The 16,752-nt window shown below is 36.1% G+C and overlaps 1 protein-coding gene across 2 annotated transcripts; it reads right to left on the bottom strand.

Moving 5' to 3' along the window:
- Positions 1-4,046: 4,046 nt before the first annotated feature.
- Positions 4,047-15,517, bottom strand: trc (Serine/threonine-protein kinase tricornered). Of its 2 annotated transcripts, none has more exons than XM_073986523.1 (5): positions 13,213-15,517; positions 9,146-9,355; positions 8,970-9,076; positions 8,407-8,891; positions 4,047-4,539 (listed from the first exon to the last, which is right to left on the bottom strand). In XM_073986523.1, exons 1-5 carry the CDS (start codon positions 13,675-13,677, stop codon positions 4,445-4,447), a joined length of 1,362 nt encoding a protein of 453 aa, XP_073842624.1. In that variant the 5' UTR covers positions 13,678-15,517; the 3' UTR covers positions 4,047-4,444. The 2 variants fall into 2 exon arrangements, with proteins under 2 accessions (XP_073842624.1, XP_073842625.1); XM_073986524.1 differs by lacking the exon at positions 4,047-4,539 and adding an exon at positions 4,964-5,382.
- Between the last annotated feature and the right edge of the window lie 1,235 nt (positions 15,518-16,752).

Here is a 16,752-nt window from a genome sequence, read left to right as displayed (position 1 = left end):
TTTTAAATAATTTTTTCGTGCCTTTGCAGGCTACGTGGATTTTTTAAATAATTTTTTCGTGCCTTTGCAGGCTACGTAGATTTTTTAAATAATTTTTTCGTGCCTTTGCAGGCTACGTGGATTTTTTAAATAATTTTTTCGTGCCTTTGCAGGCTACGTGGATTTTTTTAAATAATTTTTCCCAACCTTTGCAGGCTACGTGGATTTTTTTAATATTTTTTTCGTGCCTTTGCAGGCTACGTGGATTTTTTAAATAATTTTTTCGTGCCTTTGGAGGCGACTTGGATTTTGTAAATATTTTTTTCGACACTTCCAAGGTTCATATGTATCTCGAGTGTTCTGGAGAAGCCCTCGAAAAAATTTATAGGGCTGTGATCCGAATATTAATACCTACTTGTGGAACAGAGTCCCCAAACTAGACAATGGGAGATATTCTGCACAATGAGTTGATAGCTCAGTTAGATAAATGAAATGTAAACAATGAGAAAGAGCGAGTGAGAGTTGGCAAAAATGAGCTTATCCCCTGTTATAGAGAAATAAATCAGCTGTTCGGAGTTTATGGTGATATTTGTGATATTTTGCATATGAAATTTTGTTTTAAATCACAAATATGTTTATAGGAAATTGTTATTTGTTTTTTCGTTTAATTATTTGAACTACCTTGTGTGTTTTAAATTACTTGTTGTATTTAAAAAATACACATACACATATATTTTTTTAATATACATATTACTTAAAGTTTGTAATGATTATTACATATTAAAGGGGTTTAACTTAAGGGGAAGAAAAAAATAAAAATTTACTTTTGATTCTTTTTTTTCAATATGTTGTGTTAGGAAGAAAATTGCAAAGGAAAACATCTTGGCTATGTTGTTGCTTTATAACAAAAAATAAAAAAAAAAAACTATTTAAAAACAATGAAAATGTTGATATTGTACATAAGCTTTAGTTTATTTATTATTGTTTTAATTTGTTCTTGTTGTTTTCTTATTGTTAATTTGAGTTGTTGTGGGATAAATGATATTTGTGGATGTTGTATTTTTGTGTTATTATTTTTATTTTGTAATGATTTGTTGAGAAACAAAATCCATAACATAAACCAATACAAGTAGAATGGAGTTCTCTTGTTCCGATAAAGCATTTCTTTTTCAATCAATTTTAATTTGTTTAATTTTATTTTATTAATTTTATTTTATGGTTATGAATTTAGTGTGTGTGTGGGTATGTGTATCAGTTTTGAAAAGGGGGTGTTACAAACTAAACATCTCTAAATTATGAAATAAATACTCATATATTTTGTTTAATAACGAATGAAGGCCAAACCTCACTCTAAGTTTCGTACTTCGAAACGCTTGAATGTATAGTTAATAAAGACCCAATCTTTAGCTATTTCACTGCCTTGAGGCATGGGAGCTGAGGCTGTAAGAGAGAAAGGTAAAAGAAAGAGAAGGAAACAAATTATAAACATTTATAGTAAAATAATAAAAACGGAATTTATTCGTTAAAATTCTTAGGGCCTAACCTCACAAAAGCATACAATTTAAAGAATTTCTTAATAGTTCTACTTTTTAAGCATTTCATAAGGGGTTAAATCTAAAATTCCACATGGAATAGAATATAAAAAAGTTAGGCCGAATATCACCATCTATAGTCTAATTCGTCCCTCTAAAGATTTTCTTATAAAATAACAGCCAATATTATAATAAATTCTCAAAACACCCATTTATTATTGTTGAATATTCATTCAAGTGAAACTTGTTTTTATTCAAAATTTTGTTTTCAAAATTATATCGTAACGCTTGCCATACCAATTGTTAAATTAAATAAATATATTTTTAAAAGATTTGTTTTAAGTGTTGTTTTAATTTCCATTTTATTTTTATACACAAAAAATATAGCAGCCAAATAATTTTTAATAAAAAACAAAAAAAAAATATTTATTTTCAAACAAAAAATTGTCGTCAAAATGAGAGAGTGAGAAAAAATGCCAAATAAATCTGTGTGTTTCTTCTTCTAGTCTTCTCCAAGTGGCCCTCTTCTTTCCTTTTCTAATTAAGGTTATGTTTGGCTAAGATTGGAAAAGTTTTGTTGTATAGTTTTTTTTTTTTTTGCCAGCAAAAGTAAATAATTTAGCAACACAAAGAATGTCCTTGCAAAGGAAAACGATTTTGTTTTAATTTCGCACTTCAAAACGTTTGAAAGTGTAGTTAATAAACACCCAATCTTTAGCCATTTCATTGCCTTGGGGTAAGGGTGCCGTTGCTGTAAATAAAAGTGGAAAAGATGTCAGTTATGAGATGAATATTGAAATGAGATGGGTTAAGGATATTATGAAAATCTACAGACAAGGACAAAATGTTAGTATTTTGAAAAAATATTAAGCGGTTGTTACTTCCTACCCTAAAAACAACAAGTAAAAAGGCCCCAACGGAGGTCCAACGAGGTCTTCTATTCTATAGAAGACCCCTAACGAGGTCTTCTATTCTATAGAAGACCCCTAACGAGGTCTTCTATTCTATAGAAGACCCCTAACGAGGTCTTCTATTCTATAGAAGACCCCTAACGAGGTCTTCTATTCTATAGAAGACCCCTAAAGAGGTCTTCTATTCTATAGAAGACCCCTAAAGAGGTCTTCTATTCTATAGAAGACCCCTAAAGAGGTCTTCTATTCTATAGAAGACCCCTAAAGAGGTCTTCTATTCTATAGAAGACCCCTAAAGAGGTCTTCTATTCTATAGAAGACCCCTAAAGAGGTCTTCTATTCTATAGAAGACCCCTAAAGCCCTAACGAGGTCTTCTATTCTATAGAAGACCCCTAACGAGGTCTTCTATTCTATAGAAGACCCCTAACGAGGTCTTCTATTCTATAGAAGACCCCTAAAGAGGTCTTCTATTCTATAGAAGACCCCTAAAGAGGTCTTCTATTCTATAGAAGACCCCTGGTCTTCTATTCTATAGAAGACCCCTGGTCTTCTATTCTATAGAAGACCCCTGGTCTTCCATTCTATAGAAGACCCCTGGTCTTCTATTCTATAGAAGACCTCTGGTCTTCTATTCTATAGAAGACCCCTAAAGAAGTCTTCTATTCTATAGAAGACCCCTAAAGAGGTCTTCTATTCTATAGAAGACCCCTAAAGAGGTCTTCTATTCTATAGAAGACCCCTAAAGAGGTCTTCTATTCTATTGCAGGCTACGTAGATTTTTTAAATAATTTTTTCGTGCCTTTGCAGGCTACGTGGATTTTTTAAATAATTTTTTCGTGCCTTTGCAGGCTACGTGGATTTTTTTAAATAATTTTTCCCAACCTTTGCAGGCTACGTGGATTTTTTTAATATTTTTTTCGTGCCTTTGCAGGCTACGTGGATTTTTTAAATAATTTTTTCGTGCCTTTGGAGGCGACTTGGATTTTGTAAATATTTTTTTCGACACTTCCAAGGTTCATATGTATCTCGAGTGTTCTGGAGAAGCCCTCGAAAAAATTTATAGGGCTGTGATCCGAATATTAATACCTACTTGTGGAACAGAGTCCCCAAACTAGACAATGGGAGATATTCTGCACAATGAGTTGATAGCTCAGTTAGATAAATGAAATGTAAACAATGAGAAAGAGCGAGTGAGAGTTGGCAAAAATGAGCTTATCCCCTGTTATAGAGAAATAAATCAGCTGTTCGGAGTTTATGGTGATATTTGTGATATTTTGCATATGAAATTTTGTTTTAAATCACAAATATGTTTATAGGAAATTGTTATTTGTTTTTTCGTTTAATTATTTGAACTACCTTGTGTGTTTTAAATTACTTGTTGTATTTAAAAAATACACATACACATATATTTTTTTAATATACATATTACTTAAAGTTTGTAATGATTATTACATATTAAAGGGGTTTAACTTAAGGGGAAGAAAAAAATAAAAATTTACTTTTGATTCTTTTTTTTCAATATGTTGTGTTAGGAAGAAAATTGCAAAGGAAAACATCTTGGCTATGTTGTTGCTTTATAACAAAAAATAAAAAAAAAAAAACTATTTAAAAACAATGAAAATGTTGATATTGTACATAAGCTTTAGTTTATTTATTATTGTTTTAATTTGTTCTTGTTGTTTTCTTATTGTTAATTTGAGTTGTTGTGGGATAAATGATATTTGTGGATGTTGTATTTTTGTGTTATTATTTTTATTTTGTAATGATTTGTTGAGAAACAAAATCCATAACATAAACCAATACAAGTAGAATGGAGTTCTCTTGTTCCGATAAAGCATTTCTTTTTCAATCAATTTTAATTTGTTTAATTTTATTTTATTAATTTTATTTTATGGTTATGAATTTAGTGTGTGTGTGGGTATGTGTATCAGTTTTGAAAAGGGGGTGTTACAAACTAAACATCTCTAAATTATGAAATAAATACTCATATATTTTGTTTAATAACGAATGAAGGCCAAACCTCACTCTAAGTTTCGTACTTCGAAACGCTTGAATGTATAGTTAATAAAGACCCAATCTTTAGCTATTTCACTGCCTTGAGGCATGGGAGCTGAGGCTGTAAGAGAGAAAGGTAAAAGAAAGAGAAGGAAACAAATTATAAACATTTATAGTAAAATAATAAAAACGGAATTTATTCGTTAAAATTCTTAGGGCCTAACCTCACAAAAGCATACAATTTAAAGAATTTCTTAATAGTTCTACTTTTTAAGCATTTCATAAGGGGTTAAATCTAAAATTCCACATGGAATAGAATATAAAAAAGTTAGGCCGAATATCACCATCTATAGTCTAATTCGTCCCTCTAAAGATTTTCTTATAAAATAACAGCCAATATTATAATAAATTCTCAAAACACCCATTTATTATTGTTGAATATTCATTCAAGTGAAACTTGTTTTTATTCAAAATTTTGTTTTCAAAATTATATCGTAACGCTTGCCATACCAATTGTTAAATTAAATAAATATATTTTTAAAAGATTTGTTTTAAGTGTTGTTTTAATTTCCATTTTATTTTTATACACAAAAAATATAGCAGCCAAATAATTTTTAATAAAAAACAAAAAAAAAATATTTATTTTCAAACAAAAAATTGTCGTCAAAATGAGAGAGTGAGAAAAAATGCCAAATAAATCTGTGTGTTTCTTCTTCTAGTCTTCTCCAAGTGGCCCTCTTCTTTCCTTTTCTAATTAAGGTTATGTTTGGCTAAGATTGGAAAAGTTTTGTTGTATAGTTTTTTTTTTTTTTGCCAGCAAAAGTAAATAATTTAGCAACACAAAGAATGTCCTTGCAAAGGAAAACGATTTTGTTTTAATTTCGCACTTCAAAACGTTTGAAAGTGTAGTTAATAAACACCCAATCTTTAGCCATTTCATTGCCTTGGGGTAAGGGTGCCGTTGCTGTAAATAAAAGTGGAAAAGATGTCAGTTATGAGATGAATATTGAAATGAGATGGGTTAAGGATATTATGAAAATCTACAGACAAGGACAAAATGTTAGTATTTTGAAAAAATATTAAGCGGTTGTTACTTCCTACCCTAAAAACAACAAGTAAAAAGGCCCCAACGGAGGTCCAACGAGGTCTTCTATTCTATAGAAGACCCCTAACGAGGTCTTCTATTCTATAGAAGACCCCTAACGAGGTCTTCTATTCTATAGAAGACCCCTAACGAGGTCTTCTATTCTATAGAAGACCCCTAACGAGGTCTTCTATTCTATAGAAGACCCCTAAAGAGGTCTTCTATTCTATAGAAGACCCCTAAAGAGGTCTTCTATTCTATAGAAGACCCCTAAAGAGGTCTTCTATTCTATAGAAGACCCCTAAAGAGGTCTTCTATTCTATAGAAGACCCCTAAAGAGGTCTTCTATTCTATAGAAGACCCCTAAAGAGGTCTTCTATTCTATAGAAGACCCCTAAAGAGGTCTTCTATTCTATAGAAGACCCCTAAAGCCCTAACGAGGTCTTCTATTCTATAGAAGACCCCTAACGAGGTCTTCTATTCTATAGAAGACCCCTAACGAGGTCTTCTATTCTATAGAAGACCCCTAAAGAGGTCTTCTATTCTATAGAAGACCCCTAAAGAGGTCTTCTATTCTATAGAAGACCCCTGGTCTTCTATTCTATAGAAGACCCCTGGTCTTCTATTCTATAGAAGACCCCTGGTCTTCCATTCTATAGAAGACCCCTGGTCTTCTATTCTATAGAAGACCTCTGGTCTTCTATTCTATAGAAGACCCCTAAAGAAGTCTTCTATTCTATAGAAGACCCCTAAAGAGGTCTTCTATTCTATAGAAGACCCCTAAAGAGGTCTTCTATTCTATAGAAGACCCCTAAAGAGGTCTTCTATTCTATAGAAGACCCCTAAAGAGGTCTTCTATTCTATAGAAGACCCCTAAAGAGGTCTTCTATTCTATAGAAGACCCCTAAAGAGGTCTTCTATTCTATAGAAGACCCCTAAAGAGGTCTTCTATTCTATAGAAGACCCCTAAAGAGGTCTTCTATTCTATAGAAGACCCCTAAAGAGGTCTTCTATTCTATAGAAGACCCCTAAAGAGGTCTTCTATTCTATAGAAGACCCCTAACGAGGTCTTCTATTCTATAGAAGACACCTAACGAGGTCCTCTATTCTATAGAAGACCCCTAACGAGGTCCTCTATTCTATAGAAGACCCCTAACGAGGTCTTCTATTCTATAGAAGACCCCTAACGAGGTCTTCTATTCTATAGAAGACCCCTAACGAGGTCTTCTATTCTATAGAGGACCCCTAACAAGGTCTTCTATTCTATAGAAGACCCCTAACGAGGTCCTCTATTCTATAGAAGACCCCTAACGAGGTCCTCTATTCTATAGAAGACCCCTAACGAGGTCTTCTATTCTATAGAAGACCCCTAACGAGGTCCTCTATTCTATAGAAGACCCCTAACGAGGTCTTCTATGCTATAGAAGACTCCTAAAGAGGTCTTCTATTCTATAGAAGACCCCTTAAGAGGTCTTCTATGCTATAAAAGACTCCTAAAGAGGTCTTCTATTCTATAGAAGACTCCTAAAGAGGTCTTCTATTCTATAGAAGACTCCTAAAGAGGTCTTCTATTCTATAGAAGACCCCTAAAGAGGTCTTCTATTCTATAGAAGACCCCTAAAGAGGTCTTCTATTCTATAGAAGACCCCTAAAGAGGTCTTCTATTCTATAGAAGACCCCTAACGAGGTCTTCTATTCTATAGAAGGCCCCTAACGAGGTCTTATATTGTATAGAAGGCCCCTAACGAGGTCTTCTATTGTATAGAAGGCCCCTAACCTCTAAAGAGGTCTTCTATTCTATAGAAGACCCCTAAAGAGGTCTTCTATTCTATAGAAGACCCCTAAAGAGGTCTTCTATTCTATAGAAGACCCCTAAAGAGGTCTTCTATTCTATAGAAGACCCCTAAAGAGGTCTTCTATTCTATAGAAGACCCCTAAAGAGGTCTTCTATTCTATAGAAGACCCCTAAAGAGGTCTTCTATTCTATAGAAGACTCCTAAAGAGGTCTTCTATTCTATAGAAGACCCCTAAAGAGGTCTTCTATTCTATAGAAGACTCCTAAAGAGGTCTTCTATTCTATAGAAGACTCCTAAAGAGGTCTTCTATTCTATAGAAGACCCCTTAAGAGGTCTTCTATTCTATAGAAGACCCCTAAAGAGGTCTTCTATTCTATAGAAGACCCCTAAAGAGGTCTTCTATTCTATAGAAGACCCCTAAAGAGGTCTTCTATTCTATAGAAGACCCCTAAAGAGTTCTTCTATGCTATAGAAGACCCCTAAAGAGGTTTTCTATTCTATAGAAGACCCCTAAAGAGTTCTTCTATGCTATAGAAGACCCCTAAAGAGGTCTTCTATTCTATAGAAGACCCCTAAAGAGGTCTTCTATTCTATAGAAGACCCCTAAAGAGTTCTTCTATGCTATAGAAGACCCCTAAAGAGGTTTTCTATTCTATAGAAGACCCCTAAAGAGTTCTTCTATGCTATAGAAGACCCCTAAAGAGGTCTTCTATTCTATAGAAGACCCCTAAAGAGGTCTTCTATTCTATAGAAGACCCCTAAAGAGGTCTTCTATGTTATAGAAGACCCCTAAAGAGGTCTTCTATTCTATAGAAGACCCCTAAAGAGGTCTTCTATGCTATAGAAGACCCCTAAAGAGGTCTTCTATGCTATAGAAGACCCCTAAAGAGGTCTTCTATGCTATAGAAGACCCCTAAAGAGGTCTTCTATTCTATAGAAGCCTCCTACGGTGGTCTTCTATTCCATACCGAGGTCTAATAAAACTTCTACAGACTTCCAAACACCCCGACGCAAACAACAAATTTCTACACCTCTCTAGACTCAATTGATCGATCGCTCCCAAATATACTACTAACACCAATAACAAATAAAAATCCACCACACTTACGTATTTCTAGCGAAACATCTGGGAATTCATCGAAATTGGATGTGTCATCAATGGAACGGACTTCAACAGGGATAGCTGCAGGTCTTTCACGTATATGCTCCCAATCGACACCACGGAAGAACGGTACCGATTTCAAATCTTCCAAGCCACGTTGTGAACCCAAACGACGATCAGCTTCACAACAAAATTTGATAATTGTTTCTTTAGCTTCTTCTGATATGGGTATTTCGGGAGGGAATATTAAGGTTTCACGCCAATTCATCACTTTGCGATAAGTGTCTTGTGGGTTGTCCGAACAGAAGGGTGGATAACCCATTAACATTTCATACATGATAACACCCAATGACCACCAATCACAGGCAGGACCATAACCGGTTTGTAGAAATACTTCAGGAGCAATATAATCAGGTGTGCCAACGGTACTATAGGCCAAGGCTCGTCGATTGCGTTTCCATGATTCGGCACGACGTTTTGAATCCATGGGACTGCAAGAGAAATAAAAAAAAAAATATTTTTGCAAAAATAAAAGAGGGAGAAAGAGAGAGCGAGGGAACGTATCTTACCTTGCACATGTGCCTATAAAATCTGAGGGCTTGGCTTGTGATAAATCTCTGTAGAAATCGGTGCGATGTGATTTTTTCAAACCAGTACATAAACCAAAATCAGAGAGCTATAAATTATAAATATGTTGTGGTTATTGTTGTAATTTTATTCAGTGTTGATGGTTGTAGATAATTACCTTTAAGTGACCACGAGCATCCAATAATAAATTGTCTGGTTTTATATCTCTGTGTATGAAACCTAATTTATGTATAGAATCTATAGCCAATGCTGTTTCCACTATATAAAATTGTGTGCATTCTTCTGAGAGTGTATCTTTTTTCATTAATAGGGTCATCATATCACCGCCGGGCAAGAATTCCATAATTAAATATAAATTTGAAGGATCCTAGAAGAAACAAGAAAAAGGGCAAAATTAAATTAGAAAATATGTTTTACATAAAGGCTACCTTTTGCGAATCCAGATAAGGGAGAATCTGGGCCGAGAGAATTACTCCTGGGACTTATCTAAACAATGATAGATAGTGCCGAAAAATGTACACCGTTTCTTTCAGAAAGGGTCTAGAGAAGCACCCTTTCCTCAAGAATGGGTCAAGAGAAACTCCCTTTCCTTGAGAAAGTGTTTAGAGTAGCACCCTTTCCTTGAGAAGGGGTCTAGAGAACCACATTTTCCTTTAGAAAAGGTCTAGAGAACCACCTTTCCTTGGTTTTCTAGCCTCCCTTTCCTTGAGAAGTGCCTAGAGAAGCACACTGTGCTTCAGTAAGGGTCTAGAGAAGCACCCTTTCCTTGACAAAGGGTCTAGGGAAGCACCATTTCCTTAAGAAAGGGTCTAGGGAAGCACCCTTTCCTTGACAAAGGGTCTAGGGAAGCACCCTTTCCTTAAGAAAGGGTCTAGGGAAGCAACCTTTCTTTAAGAAAGGGTCTAAAGAAGCGGCATTTCTTTAAAAAAAAGGGTCTAGAGAAGCACCCTTTCCTTGAGAAGGAGTCTAGAGGAGCAACCTTTCCTTGAGAAAGGGTCTAGAGAAGCACCCTTTCCTTGAGAAGCAATCTAGAGAACCACCATTTCCTTGAGAAGGGGTCTAGAGAATGAAGCTTTCCTTGAGAAACGGTCTAGAGAATCAGGCTTTCCTTGAAAAAGGTTCTAGAGAACCACACTTTTCTTTTGAAAGGGCCTAGAGAACCACCCTTTCCTTTTGAAATGGTCTAGAGAACCACACTTTCCTTAAGAAAGGGCCTAGCGAAGAACCCTGTGCTTGAGTAAGGGTCTAGAGAAGCACCCCTTTTCTTGGGAAAGGGTCTAGAGAAGCACCCTTTCCTTGAGAAGTTTCTAGAGAAGCACCCTTTCCTTGAGAAGGAATGTAGAGAACCACCCTTTCCTTAATAAAGGGTCTAGAGAACCAACCTTTCCTGGAGAAGGGGTCTAGAGAACCACCCTTTCCTCTAGAAAGGACCTAGAGAAGCAGCCTGTGTTTGAGTAAGGGTCTAGAGAAGCACCCTGTGCTCGAGTAAGGGTCTAGAGAAGCACCCTGTGCTCGAGTAAGGGTCTACAGAAGCACCCTGTGCTTGAGTAAGGGTGTAGAGAAGCACCCTGTGCTTGAGTAAGGGTCTAGAGAAGCACCCTGAGTTTGAGTAAGGGTCTAGAGAAGCACCCTTTCCTTGAGAAAGGGTCTATAAAAGCACCCTTTCTGAAAGGAGGGGTCTATAAAAGCACCCTTTCTGAAAGGAAGGATCTATAAAAGCACCCTTTCTGAAAGGAAGGGTCTATAAAAGCACCCTTTCTGAAAGGAAGGGTCTATAAAAGCACCCTTTCTGAAAGGAAGGGTCTATAAAAGCAGACTTTCTGAAAGGAAGGGTCTATAAAAGCACCCTTTCTGAAAGGAAGGGTCTATAAAAGCACCCTTTCTGAAAGGAAGGGTCTATAAAAGCAGCCTTTCTGAAAGGAAGGGTCTATAAAAGCAGCCTTTCTGAAAGGAAGGGTCTATAAAAGCACCCTTTCTGAAAGGAAGGGTCTATAAAAGTACCCTTTCTGAAAGGAAGAGTCTATTGAAGCACCCTTTCTGAAAGGAAGGGTCTATAAAAGCACCCTTTCTGAAAGGAAGGATCTATAAAAGCACCCTTTCTGAGAGGAAGGGTCTATAAAAGCACCCTTTCGGAAAGGAAGGGTCTATAAAAGCACCCTTTCTGAAAGGAAGGGTCTATAAAAGCACCCTTTCTGAAAGGAAGGGTCTATAAAAGCACCCTTTCTGAAAGGAAGGGTCTATAAAAGCACCCTTTCTGGAAGGAAGGGTCTATAAAAGCGCCCTTTCTGGAAGGAAGGATCTATAAAAGCACCCTTTCTGAGAGGAAGGGTCTATAAAAGCACCCTTTCGGAAAGGAAGGGTCTATAAAAGCACCCTTTCTGAAAGGAAGGGTCTATAAAAGCACCCTTTCTGAAAGGAAGGGTCTATAAAAGCACCCTTTCTGAAAGGAAGGATCTATAAAAGCACCCTTTCTGAGAGGAAGGGTCTATAAAAGCACCCTTTCGGAAAGGAAGGGTCTATAAAAGCACCCTTTCTGAAAGGAAGGGTCTATAAAAGCACCCTTTCTGAAAGGAAGGGTCTATAAAAGCACCCTTTCTGAAAGGAAGGGTCTATAAAAGCTCCCTTTCTGAAAGGAAGGGTCTATAAAAGTACCCTTTCTGAAAGGAAGAGTCTATTGAAGCACCCTTTCTGAAAGGAAGGGTCTATAAAAGCACCCTTTCTGAAAGGAAGGGTCTATAAAATCAACCTTTCTGAAAGGAAGGGTCTATAAAAGCACCCTATAAAAGCACCCTTTCTGAAAGGAAGGGTCTATAAAAGCAACCTTTCTGAAAGGAAGGGTCTATAAAAGCACCCTTTATGAAAGTATTGGTCTATGGAAGCAGCCTTTTTGAAAGGAAGGGTCTATAAAAATACCCTTTCTGAAAGGAACAGTCTATTGAAGCACCCTTTCTGAAAGTAAGGGTCTATTGAAGCACCCTTTCTGAAAGTAAGGGTCTATTGAAGCACCCTTTCAGAAAGGAAGGGTCTATAAAAGCACAGTTTCTGAAGGAAAGCATCTTTAAAAGCGCCCTTTCTTTCCGAAATTGTCTATAGAGGCATCCTTTCTTTCCGAAAGTATCTATGGAATTAACCTTTCCATGGAATTACTCATCCCTTAGAAACTGTCTTTGGAAGCACCCCTTCCTTCAGAAAGCTTCTATGGAAGCACTCTTTCCTGCAATGGTTGCAAACTTTCCTTCTTTCTGTCCATCCGGTGTTGCTTTGTTTGTTCTAAATATTTTGTAACGCCTCCGGAAGCGGAATTGCCTCAAGTTGTTGTTAATCCCTCTAAGGACTATTTAAATGATATCATTCAAACCTTACACAACCAACATTTTTTTCCAACAGCCATTATTTTTGTTGTTTGCTTACTGTTGTTGTTGTTGTTGTTCTACTTCTACAAACTTTAGTTTAATCATCGACTTTATAGGCATTTTTCGTTTTGTTATTAATTATTCACGTTATCTTGATGTAGTCCATGGAGCGAGCCCAACACAAAAGGCAGAAGAAAGCGCGAAAATACATATATACAAATACAATAACAACAACAAACTGTTTGTAATACAGGCCAACGGACAAGTTATGAATGTTGAGCTCAGCACAGCATTGACAACAACAATCAGAAGTATTGGTATTGTCGTCATCATATCAAAGAAGCAACATCATTATCATTGAACGAAAGCAAACAAGCAGAGCAGAGCACATCTCCCACCAGAAACCAATATGTACTGATGATCAATGGGGTTTTTATGGGTTTGTTCTGCACTTTCAAGATTTCTTCTTCAAAGAGCAACAATAACAACCAGAAATCATTTAAATGATGAAATTGTTTATATTTTGTTGACCTAATACCCAGGCAGGCAGGGAAGCAAGAGGAGGTGTGTTGTTGCAGTTGCATATTGAATGAACTAAATATTTTGTGCCTAGTGAGTCATTGTCTCTGATATGGGGTTTCTGGTTCTTTAATGTAAATAAAACAAAATAAACAGAAATGGAAAAAAGAAAGAAATTTTTTGGTGTTAATTGCCATGTGACCTTGTTCAGAAAGCAAAGGAAAAAAGAAACGCCCCTTCTTGCTGGAGAGATCAGCGAGACAGACATCATGTTAATTTGGTATGATCATGAATGAATAACCCTAAGAAATCCCCACCATGTAGGATATTTTTTGTATCACATCAAACTTACCTGGAAACTATAGTACATTTTAACGACCCACTGATGATCAGCCTCCACCAAGACATCACGTTCAGCTCGTACATGAGCCACTTGTTCCTTTTCCAACATATCAGCCTTACGCAAAACTTTCATGGCATACACATGACCCGTGTCCTTCTTCTGGACCAAACGCACTTCACCAAATGCTCCCCGGCCAATAACCTTCAATGCCTCAAAATCTTCAACACCCAAACGCAGACGTTTCAAACGCAAAAATTCTGTCTCCTTTTGGGCATGTTGCAAACGTTTCTCCTGTCGTTGGGAATCTGTTAGACTTTCATCTTTCAATTGGGCCTCCAACTTGGCCAGACGTTGTTTGCGTTCACCATATTGTGTTACCAAATTACTATAGTAATTTTCCAATGTTACCTTGGCCTTTGTGGCTTTGTCAAGTGTGTGATCACTGAAGACCACAGAAGACCCATCGCTACTCATGGCTAATTTTTGCTTTGTGGAGAAATATTTTCACAATTAATGTATGTTGTTGCGTATATGTGTATGTCCTCCTGTAGCTTAAGAAGTACTATTTTTCTTAATTATTTCCTTGTTCTTTTCCCTTCTTTTGTTTCAAATCAATCAAATCGCGACTCGACAGACATCAGCAGCAGCAGTCACACAGACTCTTCACAAATTTCATATGTAAATAATTTCAAGGGGGGGCTGCTATTTTTCTTCTTTTGTTTTTGTGGGCGAAGAATAATACTCTCACACAAAACACAAACAGAGACGACTTCTTCACTTCACTTCTGATATATGTAAAAGAAAATAAAAGGAGGAATTTGGTTTTTTTTTCGTTCCGTCAATTTATTGCCAAATATTTGTTCGCACTTTCGTTGTGTGGCCTTTTAGACACTGAATTTTATTAATATTTCCATTGCTTTTTGTGTTTTTGTCCCCGTAAATGATTTGATTTTGAGTTTTTTCCTTATAAATTTTTTTCTTAGGTAGGCAGATGGATCTATAGATTGGAAAATGTTTTGACGGAGATCTATAGATGTGAAAGTGGCTAGGGATCTATAAATCGGTTATTTGTATTCAGAATCGGTTACTTGCGTAAATACTATCAGTTTGGGACGATAGTTTACTAGACGTTTACCCCAGACAATTTGTCTTTAAATACAACTCTGATTTACTAACACGTGGTCTGTTCCTGAACTGCAAGAATCTAATAATTGTTACTATTTTTTCCGATAACATAAAGGAAAAAATGTTATCGTAGTAAAAAATAGTAGCTTCTTGCAGGTTCTGGAACAGAGCAACGTATATATATTTGTCGGCTGTCTTCCAGCTGTCCATAATTTTTTAACAAATTGTTGACATTTTTGTAAAAATAAGTGAGATAATTGGTCTGTTCCAGAACTGCACTATTTTTTCCGATAACATAAAGGAAAAAATGTTATCGTAGTAAAAAGTAGTAGCTTCTTGCAGGTTCTGGAACAGAAAAATAATAATCGAAATGTGCTGAAAACAAAGGAACATAAACAAAACAAAATATGTGAGCGGAAAACAAAAAGAAATCGACGATTTTCATTCATAATTTTACAACTGTTTTTGCAGTTGTCTAGTCGCCTACGTCACACAAGCATGTTTTGGTTCTTTGTCAATCAATACATGTACTCAACTTGTTGCGGTGCCTCACAGAAACAAAGTCCCAAATCCGAGGGCGAAAAAAAATTTTGCGTGGAGGGGCCTTAGGGTGTAGCCTTTTTCGCCTGCATGGCGGCTACGAACCATGAGATTCCACCAGCTCCCATTATGCGGTAGAGTTGGGGGAGCCAGTGGTAACTACAGTGAACACTCCCGGGATGGCAGGCCACTGTAATGCCTTTCATGACCTGCCGTGTTCACATTTTTGTTGTTTTTTTGTGTATTGGGGGGAGTTAATTTTTTTTCCCAAAAATTTTGTGTGTTGAGGGTTTTTGTTTTTATCGTTGGGGTGTCCATTTTTTTGTTATACACCCTTTGGAGTAAAATTAAGGGCAACTGGATTGTCATGCCTTCAATCCGTTGCCCAAATTAAACACAAGCGAAGCCGCCACATGTGAAATACAGAAAACACAAGTATCGAACCACTGGTATGGCAAAATAAGCCAAGGGAATATTAGCCATCCCAGAGGGAGATCTTGATTGTTTCCTGTAGTCCATCATTGGGGGCTGCACCTAAAAAAAACAAAGGCTGAAAAGAAAAAACAAATATTAATTAATAATAGAAGAAAAAAACAAAAAAAATTGGAACGATACCGCCAGTCAACTTATGCGTGTTTTTTCTTTTTGTTGTTTATCTCTGGTTTTGACATTTTGATCAAGTGGAGAATTTACAATCTCCAATTTTAGGCAGTGTTCTGAATGCTAGTTGAACCCGTGTTGCCAAAACAAATATGACTGAGAATTTTAGGAAACGGTTTTATCGGCCTAAAATGTGCACAAACTAAGGTGGCACTCTCTTAAAACAAGTCCGGCGAAAATTAGGGCTCAAATGTTGCAAAGGTTTTTTTTGCTAATTAATTGAGAGGGGGACGACTGGTGGTAGGAAAAGGGACAAATCTAGTGGGTTTGCAAGATGTCGAGTAATGGAAAGGAGCCATTTTTACGACCGAACCTATAAAAGAGAGCATTTTCAGAAAAAGGTTCAGTTGTTTAGTGGTGTTGAGCAAATTAACCTATCCGTGTAATTAAGAGCGTTTTAAACAATAAAAGTGAACGTTTTTTAATAAGATATCTAGAACATTTTTAATATATCAAAGGTAAAAATTTAATGACAGTACGTGAAAATAAAAGGAAAAGGTGTTAACATTATGTTTAAATAATTAGGTGACGAGGAGAAATTTAATAGAATAGAGTGGTGACGTGGTGTTCGAGCCGTGTGAATTTACCTAAACCGACAAACAAAAAAAGGTACGAGCGTTAAGTGCTAAAAATATAAAAAAATATGATAATTAAAATTAGTTAATTTTTTTCCTTTTTTTGTGGGTTCGGCAGGTCGGTGTCAGGTTGGAGCACATAACGTTATCTTGTGGTCGATAGTGTCACTAACTCTGGAACATAAGGTAGGAACACAGTATTGCCAATCATCATTGAAAATAAGTGTTACCTAATACCATCTGTGGGCAAAACCCAAAACTAAGAATTAAATCTCCGCTCGTGGAATCCTAGCCCAGCACCCTAATCAATTTATTCGAGACACCCAAATTAATTGTTATACCCTGAAGTCTCCAATTCATTTCTTGCCAACACCGTGGTCTGAAATCGTCATAAAACGACGTAAAACTATACCAAGCTAATTGATGGTGGAAATTTGTTCTCGAAACAGGTAGTTGTCGAGAAGTAATGAGGATACTACTTTGTGAGACGTATAAACGTATTGTGGTCATTATATGACCCCAAGGATGAATCTTTGCCCAGTTAAAATCTTAAAAGAAAATATTAAACCCTTTACTTTTTTATTTATTATTCAAACTTTTATCTGACATAACATATCTTTAATTATTTATTCTGCTTGTTTAGTATATT

The sequence above is a fragment of the Musca autumnalis genome, unplaced genomic scaffold (assembly GCF_047663935.1).
Source record: "Musca autumnalis isolate F117 unplaced genomic scaffold, ASM4766393v1 scaffold_4, whole genome shotgun sequence".
Classification (NCBI taxonomy): domain Eukaryota; kingdom Metazoa; phylum Arthropoda; class Insecta; order Diptera; family Muscidae; genus Musca; species Musca autumnalis.
The sequence above is the reverse complement of the archived record's forward strand: the minus strand, read 5'-3'. Positions and strand labels throughout refer to the sequence as shown.

Bases quoted from the DNA above. Each gene is read 5' to 3' on its own strand.
- trc (XM_073986523.1), bottom strand. From the start codon at position 13,677: ATGAGTAGCGATGGGTCTTCTGTGGTCTTCAGTGATCACACACTTGAC. The intron at 8,892-8,969 runs GTAAGATACGTT...TTTCTCTTGCAG, and splicing joins TTTATAGGCACATGTGCAAG to TCCCATGGATTCAAAACGTC. The intron at 4,540-8,406 runs GTAAGTGTGGTG...TCTCTCTTACAG, and splicing joins AGATGTTTCGCTAGAAATAC to CCTCAGCTCCCATGCCTCAA.